This window comes from Neoarthrinium moseri (genome assembly GCF_022829205.1).
Source record: "Neoarthrinium moseri strain CBS 164.80 chromosome Unknown scaffold1_Wmoseri_CBS_16480, whole genome shotgun sequence".
Classification (NCBI taxonomy): Eukaryota; Fungi; Ascomycota; class Sordariomycetes; order Amphisphaeriales; family Apiosporaceae; genus Neoarthrinium; species Neoarthrinium moseri.
In genome coordinates, this window is record NW_026055115.1 from 984271 (window position 1) to 1004517 (window position 20247).

General features: G+C 54.1%; 10 protein-coding genes across 10 annotated transcripts; 7 read left to right on the top strand and 3 right to left on the bottom strand.

The window, feature by feature from the left end:
* Positions 1-143: 143 nt before the first annotated feature.
* JN550_000302 (uncharacterized protein) lies at positions 144-2298 on the top strand (the record flags this gene model as incomplete). Its single annotated transcript, XM_049314406.1, has 2 exons — positions 144-454; positions 510-2298. The coding sequence occupies 2 exons, from the start codon at positions 144-146 to the stop codon at positions 2296-2298; spliced, it is 2100 nt and encodes a 699-aa protein (XP_049177591.1).
* A 1632-nt stretch (positions 2299-3930) lies between these two features.
* JN550_000303 (uncharacterized protein) lies at positions 3931-5883 on the top strand (the record flags this gene model as incomplete). The annotated part of the gene is made up of 8 exons (XM_049314417.1): positions 3931-4183; positions 4252-4340; positions 4395-4488; positions 4541-5042; positions 5098-5264; positions 5322-5449; positions 5507-5643; positions 5709-5883. 8 exons carry the CDS (start codon positions 3931-3933, stop codon positions 5881-5883), a joined length of 1545 nt encoding a protein of 514 aa, XP_049177592.1.
* Positions 5884-6535: 652 nt separating this feature from the next.
* Positions 6536-7821, top strand: JN550_000304 (uncharacterized protein; the record flags this gene model as incomplete). Its single annotated transcript, XM_049314428.1, has 3 exons — positions 6536-6631; positions 6689-7645; positions 7705-7821. 3 exons carry the CDS (start codon positions 6536-6538, stop codon positions 7819-7821), a joined length of 1170 nt encoding a protein of 389 aa, XP_049177593.1.
* A 252-nt stretch (positions 7822-8073) lies between these two features.
* Positions 8074-8957, bottom strand: JN550_000305 (uncharacterized protein; the record flags this gene model as incomplete). Its single annotated transcript, XM_049314439.1, has 2 exons — positions 8074-8301; positions 8382-8957. 2 exons carry the CDS (start codon positions 8955-8957, stop codon positions 8074-8076), a joined length of 804 nt encoding a protein of 267 aa, XP_049177594.1.
* Positions 8958-9478: 521 nt separating this feature from the next.
* JN550_000306 (uncharacterized protein) lies at positions 9479-10967 on the top strand (the record flags this gene model as incomplete). Its single annotated transcript, XM_049314451.1, has 3 exons — positions 9479-9922; positions 9982-10252; positions 10303-10967. The coding sequence occupies 3 exons, from the start codon at positions 9479-9481 to the stop codon at positions 10965-10967; spliced, it is 1380 nt and encodes a 459-aa protein (XP_049177595.1).
* Positions 10968-11954: 987 nt separating this feature from the next.
* JN550_000307 (uncharacterized protein) lies at positions 11955-12719 on the top strand (the record flags this gene model as incomplete). Its single annotated transcript, XM_049314462.1, has 1 exon — positions 11955-12719. One exon carries the CDS (start codon positions 11955-11957, stop codon positions 12717-12719), a length of 765 nt encoding a protein of 254 aa, XP_049177596.1.
* Positions 12720-13083: 364 nt separating this feature from the next.
* Positions 13084-13724, bottom strand: JN550_000308 (uncharacterized protein; the record flags this gene model as incomplete). The annotated part of the gene is made up of 2 exons (XM_049314473.1): positions 13084-13421; positions 13508-13724. The coding sequence occupies 2 exons, from the start codon at positions 13722-13724 to the stop codon at positions 13084-13086; spliced, it is 555 nt and encodes a 184-aa protein (XP_049177597.1).
* A 301-nt stretch (positions 13725-14025) lies between these two features.
* JN550_000309 (uncharacterized protein) lies at positions 14026-16065 on the top strand (the record flags this gene model as incomplete). The annotated part of the gene is made up of 1 exon (XM_049314484.1): positions 14026-16065. The coding sequence occupies one exon, from the start codon at positions 14026-14028 to the stop codon at positions 16063-16065; it is 2040 nt and encodes a 679-aa protein (XP_049177598.1).
* Positions 16066-16941: 876 nt separating this feature from the next.
* Positions 16942-18049, top strand: JN550_000310 (uncharacterized protein; the record flags this gene model as incomplete). The annotated part of the gene is made up of 2 exons (XM_049314495.1): positions 16942-17766; positions 17825-18049. 2 exons carry the CDS (start codon positions 16942-16944, stop codon positions 18047-18049), a joined length of 1050 nt encoding a protein of 349 aa, XP_049177599.1.
* Positions 18050-18462: 413 nt separating this feature from the next.
* JN550_000311 (uncharacterized protein) lies at positions 18463-19346 on the bottom strand (the record flags this gene model as incomplete). Its single annotated transcript, XM_049314506.1, has 3 exons — positions 18463-19060; positions 19176-19226; positions 19291-19346. 3 exons carry the CDS (start codon positions 19344-19346, stop codon positions 18463-18465), a joined length of 705 nt encoding a protein of 234 aa, XP_049177600.1.
* Between the last annotated feature and the right edge of the window lie 901 nt (positions 19347-20247).

Here is a 20247-nt window from a genome sequence, read left to right on the forward strand (position 1 = left end):
TTCCGAGTTTGTCTGCTGCGTTGCAGGATCCGTCGCATCCCCCCAAGCCCAGAGAGCCATTCCTACAGCTTCGTTCAGCGTGTTGCCCGAATACACAAAACTTCACACCTCTTGATGGAGTATACTGCACCCTGCGATCGAACATGGCGCACGTCTTGACCGCCGCGTCCGCCGTCGGCTCCGAGGTCTTCGCGGCCATCGCCCTGCTCGTCATCTCCTTTATCGTCCTCCTTATCCTCCGGTACTACCTGCCCCTGCGCACGACGCCCGCCTACATCCTCGTCCCCATCTTCTTTGCGCTGTGGCTGCCGGCCTTCATAGTCCTTCTCGTCCCCATCGATCTCGCCTCCAGCGCTGCCACCGACGATGAGGCTGCCCGGGGCATCTGGTTCCCGCCGCGCCTGCTGCTGGTGTCGTGGCGCATCACGTACTGGCTGACCTTTGTCCTCACGTGGTAAGGAGTTCTCTTTCTGTCGAGTGATATGCTTGCCTCTGACCAGAATCCTCAGGTTCATCTTGCCCATCCTTGCCGAGTACTCCGACGCCGGATATCGCGAACCGAAAGACCGCCTTCTCTACTCCTTGCGCGAGAATGCGCAGTACCACGCGATCGTCCTCGGATCTGGCATTCTCGGGCTTATATACGTTTTCATATCATATGGCATTTCATTCAACTCGATGAAAGGCTTGGTCATGGCCCTGGCGTACTGCTGGGGCCTGGTCCTCGCCATCTACCTGATGGGACACGGACTTGTTTCGATACCGCGAAGTCTGATTAGGAAGGGAAGCATCAGCGGCCGGCTACGACAACTCCAGACCAGGGCGCCCAAGGTCTACGAGAAGATGGAGGATTCGCTCGCAAACTTGGAGGAGCTCGAAATCCAGGTTTCGGAGCTCAGTAAGCGCAAAACAGGCAGTGCCAGGATCTACCAGGACTGGATCGAAGAGCTGGCCGACATGTGTAGTGTTCCGGAAAGCAGGCCAAGCAGCGTCCTACCGAGAGTGGGAGACGAGAGTCGCATCCTGCCAACCGTCATTACCGAGAAGTACTTGGCCGACCTTACGCGACAGCTTGATTCGGCACGACATGCTCGGTCTAGATACGTCGATGAGTGGAACCGTCTCCTGGAACATGCGTCGAGGACACAGGCAATCTTGGATTCGGGACCTTCGAAGAAGCTAGATTTCGGCCGGCCCAGTCCAGGATCTTCTATGTTCGGCAGCCTAACTCTGCTCACGCCATACAGCCGTTACTTGCTACATTTCCATGTCAAGCCTGTACTGAGTGTCATTCTCGGTGGATTCCTTGCCATGGCGTCTGCTTGCATCATTTGGTCAGAGCTGGTCAAGGCCGCCTTGCCTTCACTGTCAGTGATCCGTCTTACGGTGGTCCACCACTGGACAGGAGACAAGGGTCAGGTCGGCTTCGCCGGCCAGGTCATTGCTGCCCTCTGGATCTTGTACATGTGCACGGCTGCTCTGGTTTCGATGACAGAAGTCAAAGTCTGGAGAGGTCGAGCTCTGGTTCGACGCAATACCGCCTATGAATCCGCCTTTTGGTACGCCGGTCAAGTCGCTCGACTCAGCGTTCCACTCTCGTACAATTTCTTGACGTTCCAATCTCCGAAGATTTACACGCAAACTACATTCTACGACTTTCTTGGAGACAAGATCGACCTCACACCTCTTGGAAAATGGTTCGACTATTTGTTCCCGATCCTTGTGTTACTACCGGTGTGCGCTACACTTTTTGGACTTTACGGGAAAGTCAAGCGCATGTTTGGCTTCGACATGGAGCTGGTGACCGACGATGAGGACGAGCCTGCATACAGCTCTGGGTCGTGGCGCGAGGGCAGGGACTTGATCGAGCGCGAGCTGAATGGAGCCTCCATCTCCAGACGAGAGGCCGTGACGGGACGGGCGGTGGGATCTCGAGCAGCGCCGATCCTGTCCGTGCCGGCGGCTAGGACCGATGGTACACGGACGCCGTTTGCCACTTCACCTTCGTACCGGGATAACCCTGCGCGCCCGGGCCAGTCATCAAGAGGTGCAGCGGCTGGTCCCGACCCCGAGGACGACAACTTCTTTGCGTCTTTCGGTCATCGCTTCAAGAATACAATAGACAGCATCGATACCCCGAAGTGGATCCAGGAGATCGGGGACGGCTTCAAGAAGCCCAAGTGGATGGGCGGAGATGACGATGACGGTGGTGCGGACGCCAGCGGATCGGCCGCTGGTGGTACCGACAACTCCGATGTCAGGAGGTGGTTCGGAGGAGAAAGTCGGATAAGGCTGTGACAGCGATTATAGACATGATGATATCACGATAGATTAATTTTTAATAGACTCCACGATGTACATGAATTTTTCACCTTGATCACCCTTGACGTCGTCCAAATTAACATGATTCCAATGAACTACACGTTTGGTTATGCCCCGGCAGATAATACAGTATTTAGAGCAGCCGTGACATTTATTGGGCTCCCGCGATCATTATGGTTTCCTTGCCGCGGGCTATACCTGACAGCCTCGCGGAGTTGGCTACTCCGGTAAGTCTTCGGCTCGCGCCCCACTTAACTCGTACTCGTGATCGTTATATGTATACGGATTTGTGAATGACGATCAACAGCGGGGTCCCACGACCGGAACAAGTTCATTTGAAGAAGATTAGTGCCGTCTCGCAGAGAGGCACAATCCAGTCTCGCGTGCCATGGTGATTCTGGACTGTAAAGCGATTGTACAATGTAGGAGTTGGGCACAATGCCTTAATTTTGTGTACTCGGCATTGCTCCAGGGAATACTTGAATTGCTGCCTATACTAATTTCAATGAGAAGCGCCGATGCCCCGGTTTGAATCCTGTCATACGATTTTGACCGGAGGATAATGGAGAAGGATTTCTAGCTAGTGTTAGCTCTTACGATAGCATTTCAATGATAGGTTTTATGACTTCTTCGTTTGGAACACATCCACCCATTTTAGGTTCCACTGTGCTCCGTAGCAGGGCTGGATATGAGACTAGGAGTGCGATGAGTCCATTCGTACGGCTGTGATATGTAAGCACTTGTGCGACTACCATAGTACCTATTGCTGCTGATTAGCAGGGTCCAGCTCCTCGCATTTCAATTGGTCGATCATGGCAGGCTCGGCAAGTAACCCTGGTCAAATTGAGAAACAAAAGAGGTTTGGTCTCCTAAATCGAAGGATCATGCAAGATCAAACCCAGTCAACTACATATTAATCCCAGCCTACAGACCCTGGGAAGTGCAGTATAATTCTTGGCCGATGCGACGAAATACACCATGCTCCATTTACCAAGAGCAAGGAATTTTCGGGAACTAGTTACGTGTGAGAAGCGGAAAGAGCAAGCGAGCCTGTCAGCTGGGCGAACAGCGCGGCACCGTTTAACTTTGACTTCACGTTAGCGCAATGGCGACGGTGACGTTTCAAGTCAGCTACTGCGCAGAGGGGGGAACAGGATATGGGACAAGGCGGCGCCGGCACGTTGATCACCAATAGAGCTAATCACTCGCTTGCAACTATGCGTCGTCTAATCCTTTGGTCTGTCGCAGTTGGCCGCAGGGTCGTCGACGAGCGCGCTCGTAGCCCATGGCGGTGCTTGGTAATAGGGGCCAGCTGGCAGATGAGCCTCTACCGAAGGAACTAGCGCCTTAAGTGATCGTCGCTATATTCTCCACCTCCACGGGTCCCAGCAGTTCCGTCTCAGCACGGACAGGAACTGTACATGGGAGTCCATGATGGGCCGGAGTAGGGAGTTCATAGCGATTTGGCGGCTGTGTGCCGGTGGGAGTGGCAGCTAAAATAGGGTGACCCGTTGTTTGTGTTATAACATCACACCGACTCGCTTCCCTCCATTGCTCGACTTTCTGTTTCCTATACGCATAGCACATACTCTGCTGGCTACGGGTATAATGGATCAGGTTTCGAATCTCCTCGCCGAACGGGGCCCCGTCGTGGCATCTGTCGCCCTGCTACTGGCTGGTGTCTTTGTCTTGTCCAGCCTAGGTCTTTTCAGCAATGGCGCCGCCAAATTACCCTTGGTAGGACAGGAGATAGGTAGCGCCGAGAAACGTAGGAAAGCCTTCATTGCGAATGCTCGCGACCTGTACGCCAGGGGCTACAAGCAGTTCCAGAACAAGGCCTGGAGACTAACAGACACCGATGGTAAGACTCGGACATCGTTCTTTGGTTTGTAACACGTGATGTAGATGTATACTAAAGCACTGGAACAGGCGAGAGAATCGTCCTACCCCGTCACCTCGTCGATGAGGCTCGACGCATTCCGGATAGCCACATCGACATCAACAAAGCATTCGAGAAGGTATTGTTGACACACCACACATGGAGCACATAGAATTAGCCCTAACGGTCACAGGCGAACGAGATCAAGTATACTGGTCTTGGTGGCAACCAGCAACATACTGATTTCCTGATCCATCTGATTCGCAGCGACCTCACCCGCGGTCTCAGTAGGTAACCATTGCTTTGGTGTACAGAACGGGGGAGTTAACTGGTGAGCAGACCGTATCAACACGCGCCTGAGTGCAGAAACCGCCGCAACAGTCATCCGGGAACTAGGACCATGTGAAGACTGGACCCCTGCTGTTGTCTATTCGAAGCTCCTGCGGATAGTCGCCATCGTCTCTGGTAACATCTTTTTGGGCCCCGAACTGTGCCAGCAGGACGAGTGGACCAACCCCGCCATCACCTACACCGTGGACCTCTTCACGGCCATCGGCAAGTTGAAGCAGTGGTCGCCATGGACGCGGCCCATCGGGCAGTACTTCATCCCCGAGCTCAAGAGTATCAAGCAAAAGAGAAAGCAGGCTCGCGCGTGGTTGGCACCAGTCATTGCAGAACGGAGGAAGCTGATGAAGGAGGGCAAGGAGCTGCCGGATGATATGCTGCAGTGGATGATGAACAAATCTGCGGAATTCAATATCTCCGACGATGATCTGTCCCTGATCCAACTTAACTTGAGTCTGGCAGCGATCCACACCACTACTTTGACGACTACTATGACGTGAGTACTCTGTTCCAGCACCCCTGAGTCCCATTCGCTGATTAGGTTTTCGTAGCCTGTACGATCTTGTTGTCCGTCCGGACCTCGTAAAAGAGCTGCGACATGAGATTAAAACAGTCCTCGCAGCCAATGATAACGTGTTGACCACTCAGGCGCTCTTCCAGATGAAGCTGCTTGATAGCGTTATGAAGGAGTCGCAGAGATTGAACCCTGGGAGCCTAGGTCCGCCCCAACCGTCGACGTGCTAATACGCGCTTGCCATGCTGACGATAATTGCAGTGCGATTTGTGCGTTACGTTGAGAAGCCGGTCACCCTCAGCGACGGCACGCATTTGCCATCCGGTTCCATGATCGAGTCTCCATACGGATCAATCGTGCAAGATCCCACACTCTACACCAACCCTCAGGTAAGCAGCTGCGCGGTGGTCCAGGGAACAGGTTGCAGATGCTGATGTGCTATATAGACATTTGACGCCCACCGCTTCTTGAACCTACGCAATGGAACAGTCCCCGATCCCTTGGAGTACAAAAACCGGGAGCAGTACCAATTCGTCACCGTCACCAAGGATTTCATGCACTTCGGGTACGGACGGCACGCTTGGTAGGTCCCCTTGTTGTCTTCACTATCGCTCGTGCCTTGATGGACTACTGACTGACGGTGTGCAGCCCTGGTCGTTTCTTCGCCGCCAATGAAATCAAGCTGATCTTGGCCCGCATTCTGCTTGACTACGACATCAAGATGCCCGACGGAGTGACAGAGCGCTACCCGAACTTGAAGATGGGTCTTGACGACCTCCCAGATCCCACGAGAGAAATAATGTTCAAGAGGGCAAAGGCGTGAGCTTTAGTCTGTTTGGCCAGATACAGCGTGTAGTTGATGGATATAGATTAGAATACCTAGAGATTGAGGGCTCTTCACACAGTCTACTGATTTAGCGAAGTCACGAATCATTGCTAGATCCCGAACAATGCCATTGCCTCTCTGTGTGTGACTCGTATCTTGTATCTGGCAGGAAGACTTAGCATTACCCCGTCTACAAGCGCTCCCATTGGTTGATGACATTATGTGGAAAGTCGTGCTCTCCGCTGTACTGCGAAACCAGGTGTTTAGCATGGTCAATCTCACGACATTGAGCCGGGCTGCAGTCGAGTCGCGTACTCGATGATTCTATCAAAGTAACAAAATAATATGGTACTGTAATTATTGACCATTCCCAATGTTCGATTGCCACGATGTGGTAACTTATGGGGGCTAAGACGAAACCGATCGCAGGAGTGGGCGACCCGATCCCCGACGTTTTGGTTGCCTTGACAACAACCCTCTTAGCGCCAAAACACAGCCGGCTTGCTGGGTCTCTCACCACACAACCCAGCAAGAACTGGGACACCTTATTCAAATTGAATCTTCAGTGAAGCTTGATTGATCTCTTCTGCACTCACTACTTTCCTCACCCCGACTTCTACTTGCTGCATTTGTGGGATCACTAGGGATCATGGCTGCCAGGGCTTTAGAAGCGCGCTTCCAGCGCATGTCGGTCAACGATGAGAACGACCCCGGCGATGCCAGCAAGCTGTACCAGAAGTCCAAGGTATGTTCGTTCCGCCGTGCTTGTCGAGAAGTGATTGCTAACAGCAGTGTGTTGCAGGCCACCGTTACCGCTACGCAGTTGACTCATAGCACCAGCCGGCCGAACCTGTACAAAGTCGCCTTACAAACCCAGAATACCAACACTGTCACAGCCGTCACTCTTCCCTCACAACAAGCCCAATTGAAGGGCTCGCAACCTTCTTCCCCGGCACGGAAACCCCTGCCTGGCTCTCGGTCATCTGTCGAAGTCGTCGAGGAGCGCAAGTCGGTCGTGCTGATCGAGCAGCCCACGATCAAGCAGTTCCATCTTGGCATGTTCGAGATCGGCAGGCCGCTGGGTAAGGGCAAGTTCGGACGTGTGTACCTGGCAAGGGAGCGCAGCAATGGCTTCATCTGCGCCCTAAAGGTGCTGCACAAGAACGAGCTCCAGCAGGGCCGCGTCGAGAAGCAGGTGCGCCGCGAGATCGAAATCCAGAGCAACCTGCGCCACCCCAACATCCTGCAGCTGTACGGCCACTTCCACGACAGCAAGCGGGTCTTCCTGATCCTCGAGTTCGCCGGGAAGGGTGAGTTGTACAAGCATCTGCGCAAGGAGAACCGCTTCCCCGAGTGGAAGGCCGCCCAGTACGTTGCCCAGATGGCCAGCGCCTTGAGGTACCTGCACCGCAAGCACGTCATTCATCGGGATATTAAGCCCGAGAACATCCTTGTCGGCATCCATGGCGAGCTCAAGGTCTCGGATTTCGGCTGGAGTGTGCATGCGCCGAACAACAGGAGAGCGACCATGTGTGGAACACTAGACTACCTGCCTCCGGAGATGATCAAGCCCGGCAGCAAGGATAACTACTACGACGAAAAGGTCGATCTGTGGTCGCTAGGCGTCTTGACATATGAGTTTCTGGTGGGTGAAGCTCCTTTCGAGGACACGCCCGTCATGACGCAAAGGAGGATTGCCAGGGCAGACATGACGATTCCTTCGTTTGTAAGCCCCGAGGCCAGGGATCTGATCAAGAAGGTAAGTCTACTTCACTGCTCAGACCTGCATGGCAACGAATGCTGACATTTATGCCTCAGTTGCTTGTCCTTGACCCCGAGAAGAGAATACCGCTGGACCAGGTCCAGCAACACCCGTGGATCATCAAGCATTGCCTCAAGGGTGAGCGTGCGGCAAACCGTGAGAAGGGAGTATAATGACTATGACGACGTAATGACAGGGATTTCATTGGCACTGTATCATTAAACAGCAGGCGTTCAGGGCAGGCACATCTGGCTACCAAAGGGAGTTTTGCATCAGAAAGAGTTGGTTTCTCCATTGCGTACCAACGAAATACAATCAATATACTGTTCATGGCAAATCTTGACTCCAAACGCCCCCCCTTCGCCTCATAATATTGTACAAGCTCGGATCTTCCAGAGGATGGGAAGAATGAGCCCAAGCTTCGTCTACCTATACACTTCGTCGAAAGGCCTCGTATCTGCGAAACACGAGTCCCAGACCTGATTCACCACCTTGACGGCCTGCACATCGTCCTTGCATGCCGGTCTCGCGAGCACCGACTGCACAGCTCGCTTCCGTACACATTCCTGGAACTGCTGTGTCAACGTCCAGTTCCCTCTTGTGATGGCCTCCTTCGTCCATCTGCACTCGCCACTCAACATCGATGCCCGTATCTGTGCCGCAGGTTAGCTTCCCGGTTCCCACGTCCAACATCGTGTACTGCCGTTGGCAACCTCCGGCGTTAGCCACGTACCTCGGTGCAGGCGGCATGCTTCAGGTCCTTGCCGCCGGCCCAGTCGACCTTCCATCTCAGGTGGTCCCAGGCGTGTACCATCTCGTGCGCCAGTGTGTCCTCGAGGTGCTTGCGGTCGCGGACCTCGTTGGCGCAGATGAGGATGCCGTGTCCGGGGGAGAAGCCGCCGCTCTGGCGGTGGACCTCGCCGTCGGCGGTCAGGCGGGCGGGGCAGCGGCGGCAGACGACGTTGTCGGCGTCGAGGCGGCCGTTGAGGGCCTCGATCTTCTCGCGCATGAAGCGCACCGTTGGCGAGTGCGCGAACGCCCAGTCCCGGTAGCCCTCGCACGTCTTGCAGTCGCGCTCCTCGTTGGCCACGTACCGCGACTCCCGGTAGTGGAACGCGCCCTCGGTCGTGATCTGCCCCGACAGGATCTTGAAGTAGTTCATCCACCACTTGGTCGCCGGGTCGAAGCCGGTCCGCGCCGGGTCGTTCTTGACTATGGCCGGGAGCTCGGGCGACGTCGCAGCGGCCGATGAGGATGGCGTGGGCGTGGGGGCTGCAGCCTCCGGTGTCTGGGTTGTTGACGGAGCCATGGTGGGCAAGCTGGTGCGCAGATGGTCTCCGTTGCCTGAAGTATGTCACCTCGTGCTAGTGTGCTCACTTAGAAACCGCCCTCAATCACTAGAGTGCAAAGGTCGCTACCCTTTTTACCGACGTAAGGCTACACCGCCCGGCAATTCGGTGAGCTGCTAAGTTGCCCGGGTTTTCAGTTCTCCACCGGCTGAAGACCGTGGATACATCCAATCAGAAGGCCCTCTTTTGCATGAATTGACCCTACTTAAGTACTTACAGGCTCACAGCCAGTGCGGAGTTCCACTGCCGTCCAAATCGTCCTTTTGCATGGTTCATTCCGCCCTTCCGCCCCTTGCTATGGCCGACGCCGGTGACGCAGCGCCCTGTATGACACTCCCGATCCACGCCCAACTACAGTTGAGATATTGCGTAGATATGTTGCGATCTTGTTCTCGCTCTGTGTCTTCTTGTGCTCCTGAGTGACGAGTCAGCTTTTTACAGTATTTGGGTTCCAACTAATTCGTGTGCGACGTCCGCAGATATGAAGGTTGTTAAGCCGCTCACTGTGGTTATAAAACTTGGTAAGTCATTTGGTGCCCAGAGACTCCTTGATGAGTCGGCGACAAGCACTGGAAAAGCCGAAGCGCAACAACTCAAGAAAGGACTTGAACTCATACTCGAAATAGGAACCAGTTCCATTGTTGATGAGAAGACCCATGAGCCACTACTCCCCATCCTGAGCCTGATAGTCTCCACTGCAGTCAAGCTGCGTAAAGATGGCCACAGGGTTGTTATTGTGTCGTCTGGAGCCATCGGCGTAGGCCTACAGCGTATGGATATTGAGCGACGGCCCAAGCATCTGTCACAGTTGCAGGCCTTGGCTGCAATCGGCCAATGCCGTCTGATCAGTCTCTGGGATCAACTCTTCGGCCACTACCGCCAGCCTGTGGCCCAGATCCTTCTGACCAGGAACGATATTGCAGATGTAAGTAACACATGTTCTCCCGTTTTCCACATCAACGACCTCACTAACTTTGGTGAAAGCGCCAAAGATATCTAAATGCTCAGAACACGGTGGCCGAGCTGCTAGAGCTCGGCGTCATCCCAATCGTCAACGAGAACGACACCTTAGCTGTGGCTGAGATCAAGTTCGGTGACAACGACACCCTGTCAGCCATCACAGCCGCCATGGTCCACGCCGATTTTCTCTTCTTGATGACGGACGTGGATTGTCTGTACGACAAGAACCCTCGCACCAACCCTGACGCCCAACCAATACAGGTAGTTGAAGATATCAACTCTATTCAAGCAGATGGTCTGTAAAACTCTTCTCAAGCGGGTTCTGTAAATACTGATTATGTGCAGTCTCGAGTGCTGGTTCATCACTTGGAACGGGCGGCATGAGTACCAAGATAGTAGCCGCAAAACTTGCGACGTCAGCGGGTGTGACGACTGTCATAACACGTTCCTCGAGCCCAGATAACATCCACCAGATCGTGCGATATGTACAGGCTACCAAGGTGTCAGATGGCCAAGAAGATCCCCTTTCTCGATCTACAGCCTCACTAGCGCTCAATGTCCAAGAGCCACCGCTTCATACGAGGTTCCTACCGCTGTCGCAACCTATACGCGATCGGTACTTTTGGTTGCTTCATGGTCTGGCACCTCATGGCACGCTTTACATCGACAGCGGTGCCCACCAAGCGCTGGCCGATAAAGCCGGCCTGCTACCTGTAGGCATCCTAGATGTGGAAGGCTCTTTCGCCCAGCATGAATCGGTGCGCTTGGTCGTGGTGGAGCGGAGCTCAGAGCCGGCCGCATATGGTAAATCATGGCAAGGTACGCCGGTGGAGGTGGGACGGGCTCTCGTGAACTACGCGGCCCCCGAGATTGTTCGGATAAAGGGCCGCCGAAGCAAACAGATCGAGGGGCTGCTGGGATACGCCGACAGCCAGTATGTTGCTGATAGAGACAACGTGAGCTTGTTCCTTCACGAAAGTCGTCCAGTCACTCCCACACCAGATATCTGAGATCCAGCGGCCTAGACAAGTATGACTGTCGATAGAGCGCTGGTATTGGTATTTTAGTAAACACGGCGTATAGGGCAAGGAGAGTCATTGTGTGTATCCTCTCTGTGCTTAAAATTACACAAGTGGCACTTACTGTCGTGGCATCAAGAGAGCGCTCTCATTCGGGAGCAGTCACAAGATTTAGATTGGATGTTAAGGGATTTTACCCCCTGAGACAGGACCTATGTCTTGAAATAAGACTTCCCAAACCCTGACACCTACGTGCTAATTGTGAAGGAAACTCACTTCAGATGGGAGACACAGCTGCAGCGAAATTAGAGTGACTTTGGAAACGCAGTCGCGGATTGTTGTTCTAGATAAAGCACTCATTCCATGGGATCAGGAATGGGCTGAAATGGACCGACTGAATCATGTCAATACTCCGTTTAAGAAAACAAGACTATGCTATAGTCAGCTAAAGCAACATTATCTGTGTAACCTGTCCCAAACACATGTATAGCTCTAATTGGAACGGGCGCACATAATATTAGCCTGCCAAGCTCATCTCAGTTACCCTGGCTAACCCTAGAATAGGATAATAGGTTTCTCCAGCCTTGCATATCCGAAGATCAGCACGCCACCGCCCCTTTGAATTGTTGGATTGACTCGTGTAACCTTTGACGGTATGTATTCGACGGACCGCGCCGAAAATTTGGGGGGCTGTCAGCACCATGTTTGACGATGACCTGCCATTCCTGGCTGTGAGGCTGAGCACCCCTGTCCATCGATGTGCATACCAAGACCGTTCGTAGACCAACCACCGTCGACGAGACTTCCTTGGGGAGGCCTCGGGCTCAGCACCGCCATTTGGAAATGCGGCCAGTGCATTCACGCAAATATATACAATGAGTTTGTGAGACACATCTCATCGGCCTCGCATTCGTGGACTCCCGTCAAAGACGAGGCACGCCAATAACTCAGCGCATTGGTACAATGCACTTCATCAGTATGCCAGCACCGCTCACGGAGCTTGTACTGCTCCCTCTGCTATTCTTGTCAGGCGCCCATGCTGCGACAACGACTACAAAGACAAGCACTACATCAATCTTCCTGCCCTCGCGCTCCACATCCTCAGGCTACCACATCTACGCCACGGCGCTGACCTCGGATGCCTCATCAACCGAGTACCTCCTCGCGTGCCAGACCATCTTCACCGCGCCGTACTCGTGTGGCGGTGACTTCACGGGTGTGACACTGACCGTGGCGCCGACGTCGTTGCACCTGAACCTAGGCCCGTCCGCAGGCGTCGAGTTCGACTGCAAGCTGTCGTCAACATCTGCCAATCCGGGCGGCGCCGTGTGCACGACGACCAGCTCGGGCATCGTGGCTACGAGCACGGTGGCAACGCTTGCCAGTGCCGAGACTGCGCGGCGCGCGACCGCCATCACCATCCTGGACGACGGCCGCAAGAAGGGGAGCAGCACTACGGGCACTAGGAGCACTACAACCTCGAGCCGGATCACCGGTGCGGGCTCGTCGACGACCACCACGGCGGCGGCCGGGAACGGGCTGTGTAAGCGCAAGGTCACAGGAGGGTCAGGAGGGAGCGGAGGCGATGGCGCTACTACGGATGGTGACACCTCAGGTGGGAGTGCTACCACGACGAAGGGTTCCGGAGGTGATGGCTGCTCAGGAGGAAGCAAGGCGGAAGCTGGGATGGTGGTGATGGGCTTGCTGACATTAGGCACGGTGGTTGGAATGATTATGTTATAATCAACCTGTCAGGGAGAGAATCCATGAATCTCGGAATCAACATGGGGGATGTGCCAAAGCACGCCTGGAGAAAGGATAAGAGGGTAAATGCAAATCTAAACACGAATTGACCTTTGACTTGGCTCGCTTATGTTGAGTGTTCGCCGATTCTTACTCTTCAGCCGCATGGCTGGCAGTCATCACCTGGCGCAAGCCGCCTCCTGAAGCACATAAAGCAGAGTTCTGAGGCAAGATGATATCAATTGAAAACCTGCCAGGGTATCCCCCTTTTTGGTGGACAACCGAAGAACTCCAAACTCCATTTCCATGCTAGATCCGCAACCTCCCCTTCACTTATATGCCCTCTCCCGTTCAAGAAGCCCTCTTAACTAGCAAACAGGGTATCCTCATCTCTCAAGAACTCTCCACAATCGGCCTGGCGGAAACACACAACTCCAGTCGGATCCAGCTTGCGCGCCTCGCCGGTAGACCTTGCCGTGACGCCGAAGCCGAGAGGAGTGTCGTTCATGTCGTAGACTACAACTCCCTGGTGCTCCGGGCAGTCATCAGACCAGCGCCCCACGTGGGCCTTGACAATGTTGCCGCCGTATAGGAACGGCATCGTACCGTTGGGACGGATCCAGATCTTGTATCTTGCGTGGGCAGCCAGGACGGGCAGACTGGTAATGTGCAGACGGAATTTGCCAGTCTTGCTGAACTTGCCTGTGTTGATGGTTGTTTGTTAGAATCTGTGTGGTATAGATCACTATTGACCAATTGGATGTGCAAGAGAAGCGACCCAAACGTACCTAGACAAGTTCCCACAGACAACAGCTTGTCGCGACCTATCGAGGTGGCCAGGTTCGCTATCGACAGTAAAACGTAGTACACACGATCGCGCTGCAGGCGGAAGACATAGCGGTCGCCGTCCTCGAGGGGAGCGATGAGGTTGTTGAGCGACGAGCCGGTGTAGTTCGCCAGCTTGGCGAAAAGCGTCTTGGTTTCTTCTTCCGTAAGGGGACGCATCGTGGTGGTGCCGTCGTCGCTTTGCTCTGCTCGTTAGACGTGGTGGTCTGCAGGCTGTAGAAATCTCCAACTTTTCCCAGAAATTTTGGCGGAGAAGAGGCTATCGATAAGGCCGCGGCGGAATTGGCCCCGCGTTAGTGGGCGTGGGGCGGCGCTAGGATCCCTGCAGAAGTCGCGGCGGCTTATGAAATTTTAGTTTTGACATGTCCTGACATTTGCGACCGAGAAACGACAGACAGGTCATCAAGAGGTTCAAGGGCTCAGCGCGGCTCTCACCAGATTCACACCCATGACCCTCGCAATGGCGTCACGACCAGCCAAGAAGAGGAGGCTCACCCCTCCCCAATCAGAGGACGAGGGCAGCTCCCGCCAGAACGCCAAAGTGCAGAAGGCCTTCTTCAAGAGCGCCTCCACTTGGGACCTTGAGCAGGACTATGAGACCAAGGCCAGGAAGGGGCAGAACAAGAAGGGCAAGGAGAGCACCCGCCTGCCCATCAAGCTTTCTGACGGTCGACTGCAGCATCATGTCCAAGCCGTAGATGATGACGTGCAGTCTGTGGATGATGAGGACTGGCTCGACGGTAAAGACTTGTCCGACGACGACGAGCAGGATGATGAGCCCGTCCGCGAGGAACCCCAGATCCCTGTGCAGCAGCAGATTCTCGAGGCCAAGGAAGAGCTCGCCAAGATAGCTCTCGCGCTCAATGAGAATCCCGAGGAGAACGGCGCTGCGTTCAAGGCTTTGGCTAAGGTCGGTCAGTCGAAGATCGTTGCTATCCAGAAACTGGCGCTGGCAACTCAGCTTGCCGTCTACAAAGATGTCATCCCTGGGTACCGGATACGGCAGGCAACGGAAGATGGACCGGAGGAGAAGCTATCCAAGGACGTCAGAAGCTTGCGGTCTTACGAACAAGCTTTGGTCTCCGGCTACCAGAAGTATGTTCGGGAGCTCGCGAGATACGCCAAGACGGGCAGAAACAAGGAGCCTTCCAAAGGCCAGAGCGTGGCCAGTGTTGCGATAACATGCGCCTGCACTCTCATAATGTCGGTACCGCATTTCAACTTCCGCGGAGATCTGCTCAAGATCCTCGTCGGCAAGTTGAGCACGAGGAGAGTCGACGAGGACTTCGACAAGTGTCTCAAGGCGCTCGAGACCCTATTCCAGGACGATGAGGAAGGCCGACCGGCTATGGAGGCTGTTTCGCTTCTCTCAAAAATGATGAAGGCACGAGAGTACCAGGTTGATGAGAGTGTCCTAAACCTCTTTCTACACCTGCGTCTCCTGTCTGAGTTCTCCGGCAAAGCCTCCAAGGACCATGTTGAGCACGACAACATGGGACCCAATGGAAAGAAGCTCAAGCAAAAGAAGGAATTCCGAACCAAGAACCAGCGCAAGGCCATGCGAGAGCAAAAAGCCATTGAGAAAGACATGGCACACGCCGACGCGCTTGTCAGCCACGAAGAGCGGGAGCGCATGCAGTCAGAAACGCTGAAGCTTGTATTCGCGAGCTACTTCCGCATTCTCAAGGTCCGCATGCCACACTTGATGGGAGCAGTGCTGGAAGGCCTGTCGAAATACGCACACCTTATCAATCAGGATTTCTTCGGAGACCTCCTTGAAGCCTTGAAGGATCTGATCCGGCACAGTGACGCTGACCAGGAGGGCGAGGATGGAGAAGACGAACCGGCCTTCAACACCGCCCGCAATCCGACCCGCGAGGCTCTCCTCTGCACTGTGACGGCCTTTGCTCTGCTTGCTGGTCAGGACGCACACAACGCCAGGGCAGATCTCCATCTGGACTTATCATTCTTCACCACACATCTTTACCAAACTCTCCTCCCGCTCTCTATCCACGCAGATCTAGAACTTGGTGCCAAGTCTCTCCACCTTCCAGACCCGGATGCTCCAGTTTCTCAACAAAAAGCGAGCACCTCGCGCAACAAGGTTAACTTGCAGACGACGACGGTTCTCTTGATCCGCTGCCTGACTGATATCCTCCTTCCACCGTGGAATATTCGTTCAGTCCCCCCGCTGCGCCTTGCCGCTTTCACGAAGCAGCTCATGACCGCTTCTCTGCACACGCCCGAGAAATCAACGCAGGCCATACTCGCACTCCTTGCGGACGTCGGTGGCACGCACGGGCAAAAAGTGTCTGCTTTGTGGAATACCGAGGAACGCAAGGGCGACGGGTCTTTCAATCCAATCAGCGAGAGTGTGGAGGGCAGCAATCCATTTGCGACCACGGTGTGGGAGGGTGAGATTCTGAGGCGGCACTATTGCCCCAAGGTTCGGGATGGAGTAAAGATGGTGGAGAAGATCTTTGCACCGCAACGGAGATGAGACTGTCACTTAGACTTGCTTGGGAAAATAGAGTGTACAAGTTTGAATCATATAGAAGTATATGGTAGACCGGACGTCAGAATGAATGCAACGTATAAAGCCGAACCTACGTTGAGATCGTCTATGGACAGGTATGACACATTACCGATTTCGTAACAGTGAGCCCTACTTGAGGACAATTTTTGCGGGAAATAATTGTTTGTTCCGTTGCTGTCACTGCTCAATTATGTCCTGCATTTAAACTAACCATGTCTTGGTCTGTCCATTTGCCTTGACTGGATTTATTTGTAATCCTAAGGTGAGAGATATTGGCTGACACAAACACGATGAGACAAGCAAGGCTAACCAACGGTCTTTATGTGGAGAGAGGCCAGTGAAAGTAAACTTCCTTGATGCGTTCACGATTTATATACATACCGAGATGATGTTAATGTGCATAAAGGAGACGTGTAATTCTAATGAAGTTCGCTCGCTGGTATAGCTACCGGCAGTCCCGAGCCCAGCCGTCTCAGCTCCCCATCCCGTGCCGCTCGTCGATAGTCCTGGCCAAAATCTCGGCGACTATATTGTCCCCCATCGTCGCGGCGAACGGCCGGCCGTTCGCGGATATGCCAGGCAGTCGCGGACAACAACGGAAACCTCGCAGTTACCTTGACGGCACCAACACATGGCTGCATCGTCGTCCTTTCCTTTTGTCCAGTCGATAGTCAGCCGGCTTTGCCCTAGAGTTTTCAGTCCACGACCCACGATCTTTTTGCGCTGCGTCTTCTGCCTCCATCACAGCTGAAGCAACCTGCTTCTCGACACCTTTTCCCTGACAACCATCTCACACCCTTCTCACCTCCCTATCTTGTATTCTCACAACCCGCAGACGAGATGTCTCGAACTTCGGGTGAACAATTCTCTCTCGAGGAGAAATTGCAGGCTGCTCGTGAGCTTCGTGCCATGTTTGGCACGGAGAATCGCCGCGGCCAAGGCCGTGGTGGCCGAGGCGGCAGCAGCTCGGGCCGTGGTCGTGTCCCCCAAGGCCGTCCCTATCCCGGAAGTGGTGGCTTCGCCCCGGGCAGCACTTCTACCCCCTCGATGTTCCACCGTTCGCTGGCCTCGGCCAATCCGGCTGCTGTTTCGACTCCCATCTCGCGAACTCCTGCCGCCGCCGCCCAGACTGCTACAGCGTCGGGTACTTCGACCGCACCCAACCGACCCAAGACTTCCTCGCAACTCACCTTCCTTAACTCGGCTGCAGACACCAAGCCCATTGGTAGTATCACCCTCCAGGGCTTCGGCGGTAATGTCGGCCATGGAACTGCTGTCATTTCGCCCCAGACAGCGCCCGCCGTACTCCGAGACGCTACGAACCAGCACGGTCCTGTCAACAATGTCCTAACCAAGCAAGTTGAGAACAAGTCGGCGTCTTTTGTTGCAGCTGGTCAACCTCGCCTGCCGGGTCTTGATGCCAGCCGTTTTGCCAAGGCGAATGCAGAGCCGAGTAACAAGTCTGCTACTAGTCACACTCGCAAGGCTTCATTCGCAAGCGATGTGGAGATGACTGATGTCACAGCCTTGCTGACTCAAGGTATGGGTGGACTGACAATCGGTCGTTCTGGCCACAATGCTTCCCAGGCCGCGGAGAACGCGACTCTGAAGGAGTCCCAGCGCGGTCAGAGGCCTCAGCCGCAGGATATGGAAGATCGCTATGCCGTAAGTAACCCCTTAAGTCAACGAGATACACCTTGCATGTTGCTGACAGTCTGAGTAGAGGATGGAGAACTGGGTTCCCGCCTGGGTTGTCGCTTCGGCTTCCTCTGGCTCGACCAACCAGTCTGCGGTCCCGCGATCTGCCCAGCCCGCGGCCCAGCCCAGCACTGCAGCGTCTAACACCACCCGCCAGGGCGGCAGCGGTCCGCGTCGTGGCCACGGAGGCTTGATGGATTCTCGACACAACAGCAACAAGAAGCCGGCAACTTGTCCCAAGAGCATGTAAAGCTTGAATGTGCAGCTTGGCATTGAGGCCTTGATTATGGTTGCGATTTTGTTTCAGGGAGTTCTGATGGCCACTGTTCATATAGGCACGGAACTTGTTATGTGGATAACGTTTGTCGAAGCCCATCGTCAGTTTTAGCGACTGTGATGGCTAGAAGTGCCAGTTTGTCTTGTGCCGTGTGGTTAGGTACCTAGTTGATAGGCAGTTCTTGATGGCAACAACCGAGTTCCGATACCCTTGGATTCTTTCTATTGTGTCCGTGTCAAATATCCTCTGTCCAATGTGTTGCTTGAAAGATGTGAGTGGCGAGCCAAGAAGTCGGACACAGACTGGCCAAGACGATGGAATGACTTCAATTCTTTTCTTCCATTACGGTCGTGCATTATGCCTCGAGACTGGCTCAGGTGCCTACATCATTTGCGACTGGGTTTCTTAGAACCTATGACAGTTTCGACCGTCTTGATCTTTGTCTCCCTGAACTCTGCCTTCTGAGCTTCCTTCAACCACGTAACCTCGATCGGAGGCGCACGTTGGCGGGCAAAGTCCACAAGCGCCTTGCTGTTCGGTGCCCCTTCCCGTAGCCCAACGCACGAGACGCGAGGTATGCCCAATGCTTCGCATAGCCGGTCCTGACAGGCTTTTGAGATTCCAACGAGTCGGATGGGTTCTGTCGAGGGATGCGTCTCTGATGCCACGGCCACGATCTGAGGCAGATGACTGTGAAGAATGTTGGGTTGGCCGGAGCGAGCCACAACGATCACCGAATACAAGCTCGTTTTAGATGCATCTGCATCTGTCTTGGCACCATCGACGCCCTCCGCGATGGAACTCTGTAGGTTGCGTGTGATGGTCGAAAGACCAACGTCAACGTACGAGCTGATCTCCGGTGCTGGCGGTGGCGCAGGAGCAGCGTCTGGCTTCTCTGCTTCCCTACGCTTTCTCTTCTTGTCGCCCTTCCCCCTGGACGGCTGCTTGTGTTGTGTACGGTGGCGGCCGATAGGCGACAGTAGACTTGATCAGAAATGTCAGACATACCACTGGAAGAAGCTTGGTGACAAAGGACTCTGTCTTTGGCAAACAATGCCAGAATAATATAGCAGCCTGTCATACTTCTTGACGGACGTACCTGCATAGAAGCTCCAGTATTGTGTCTTGATCCTCAGCTGTGACCTGTGGCCTATGCTCAGTTGTTAGTCATGGACGCTGACAGGCGGGTAGCTGAAGCCTATCGGAAGACGTACCAATCGACCGATGAGTACGGGGTGTCAAGTTGAAACGTGAGCCTTTTCTTCTCCATCGTATCGGTATCGTCCGGAATGCCTCGGCGTTTTATGGTGGTGTCTGTGATCTGTATTTTGTAGGTCCCGGGTCACAAGTCATGATTGAAAATTGCCAATGCGGCTCAGAACCATGAGAATCGGACCCACACAAGGATCTTGACCTCGGGGACGTAATGGGCATTCCAGGACTTCGGTCAGGATCAGCTGCAGCATGGACTTGGCAACGTTACGACTGAGTGTCATGCAATATCATTAAGAGTAAGACTCTTGGTACCAAGTATTTCACATATGCGTAGACGTAGGATACAGCTTCCATGCCTCGCATCAAAGCCCAGCACAAAATACCTACCATATCGGACCCAGTTTTTAGCCTGTACAGGGGGTTTGCTGAGCACTTTGATGGAGGAGGGGTGACTGAAAAGTCGCGTCTAGCGGAACGCGCGGTGCACTGCTCCTTGGCGTGCGTTCACACAGCACTTAGCGAGCTTGAGTTATGGATGGATCAGGGATCCAGGGAGTATAGTGGCACCCATTAGGTCCCCAAGTGAGTCCATGGAGCTCATGGATGTGGTGCAAACAGCGCCATGAGGACTCTAGACGATTCACATGCTGCAGCCATAGACAGTAGATCAAAGAAACAATCGAGTGGCCTGACAATCGATACTGTAGATTTTCAGGCAGCCGCAAGACAGTATGGACGCCGTCAGTGGGCAGGAAATTCACGTACCTGCATAGGCACTGAAAGGATCTATTTGCATCAGGATCATAAATACTGAGGTCAATAACAGCCTTCCTTGAGCACATACATATCTCTCAAATCCTGGAAGCCGACATCTCATTGGACGCGATTGTGCTGGTCTTCACACTCACCACTACAGCCAACATCTCTCCTCCCGCCAACAAGTATCACCGCCTTCA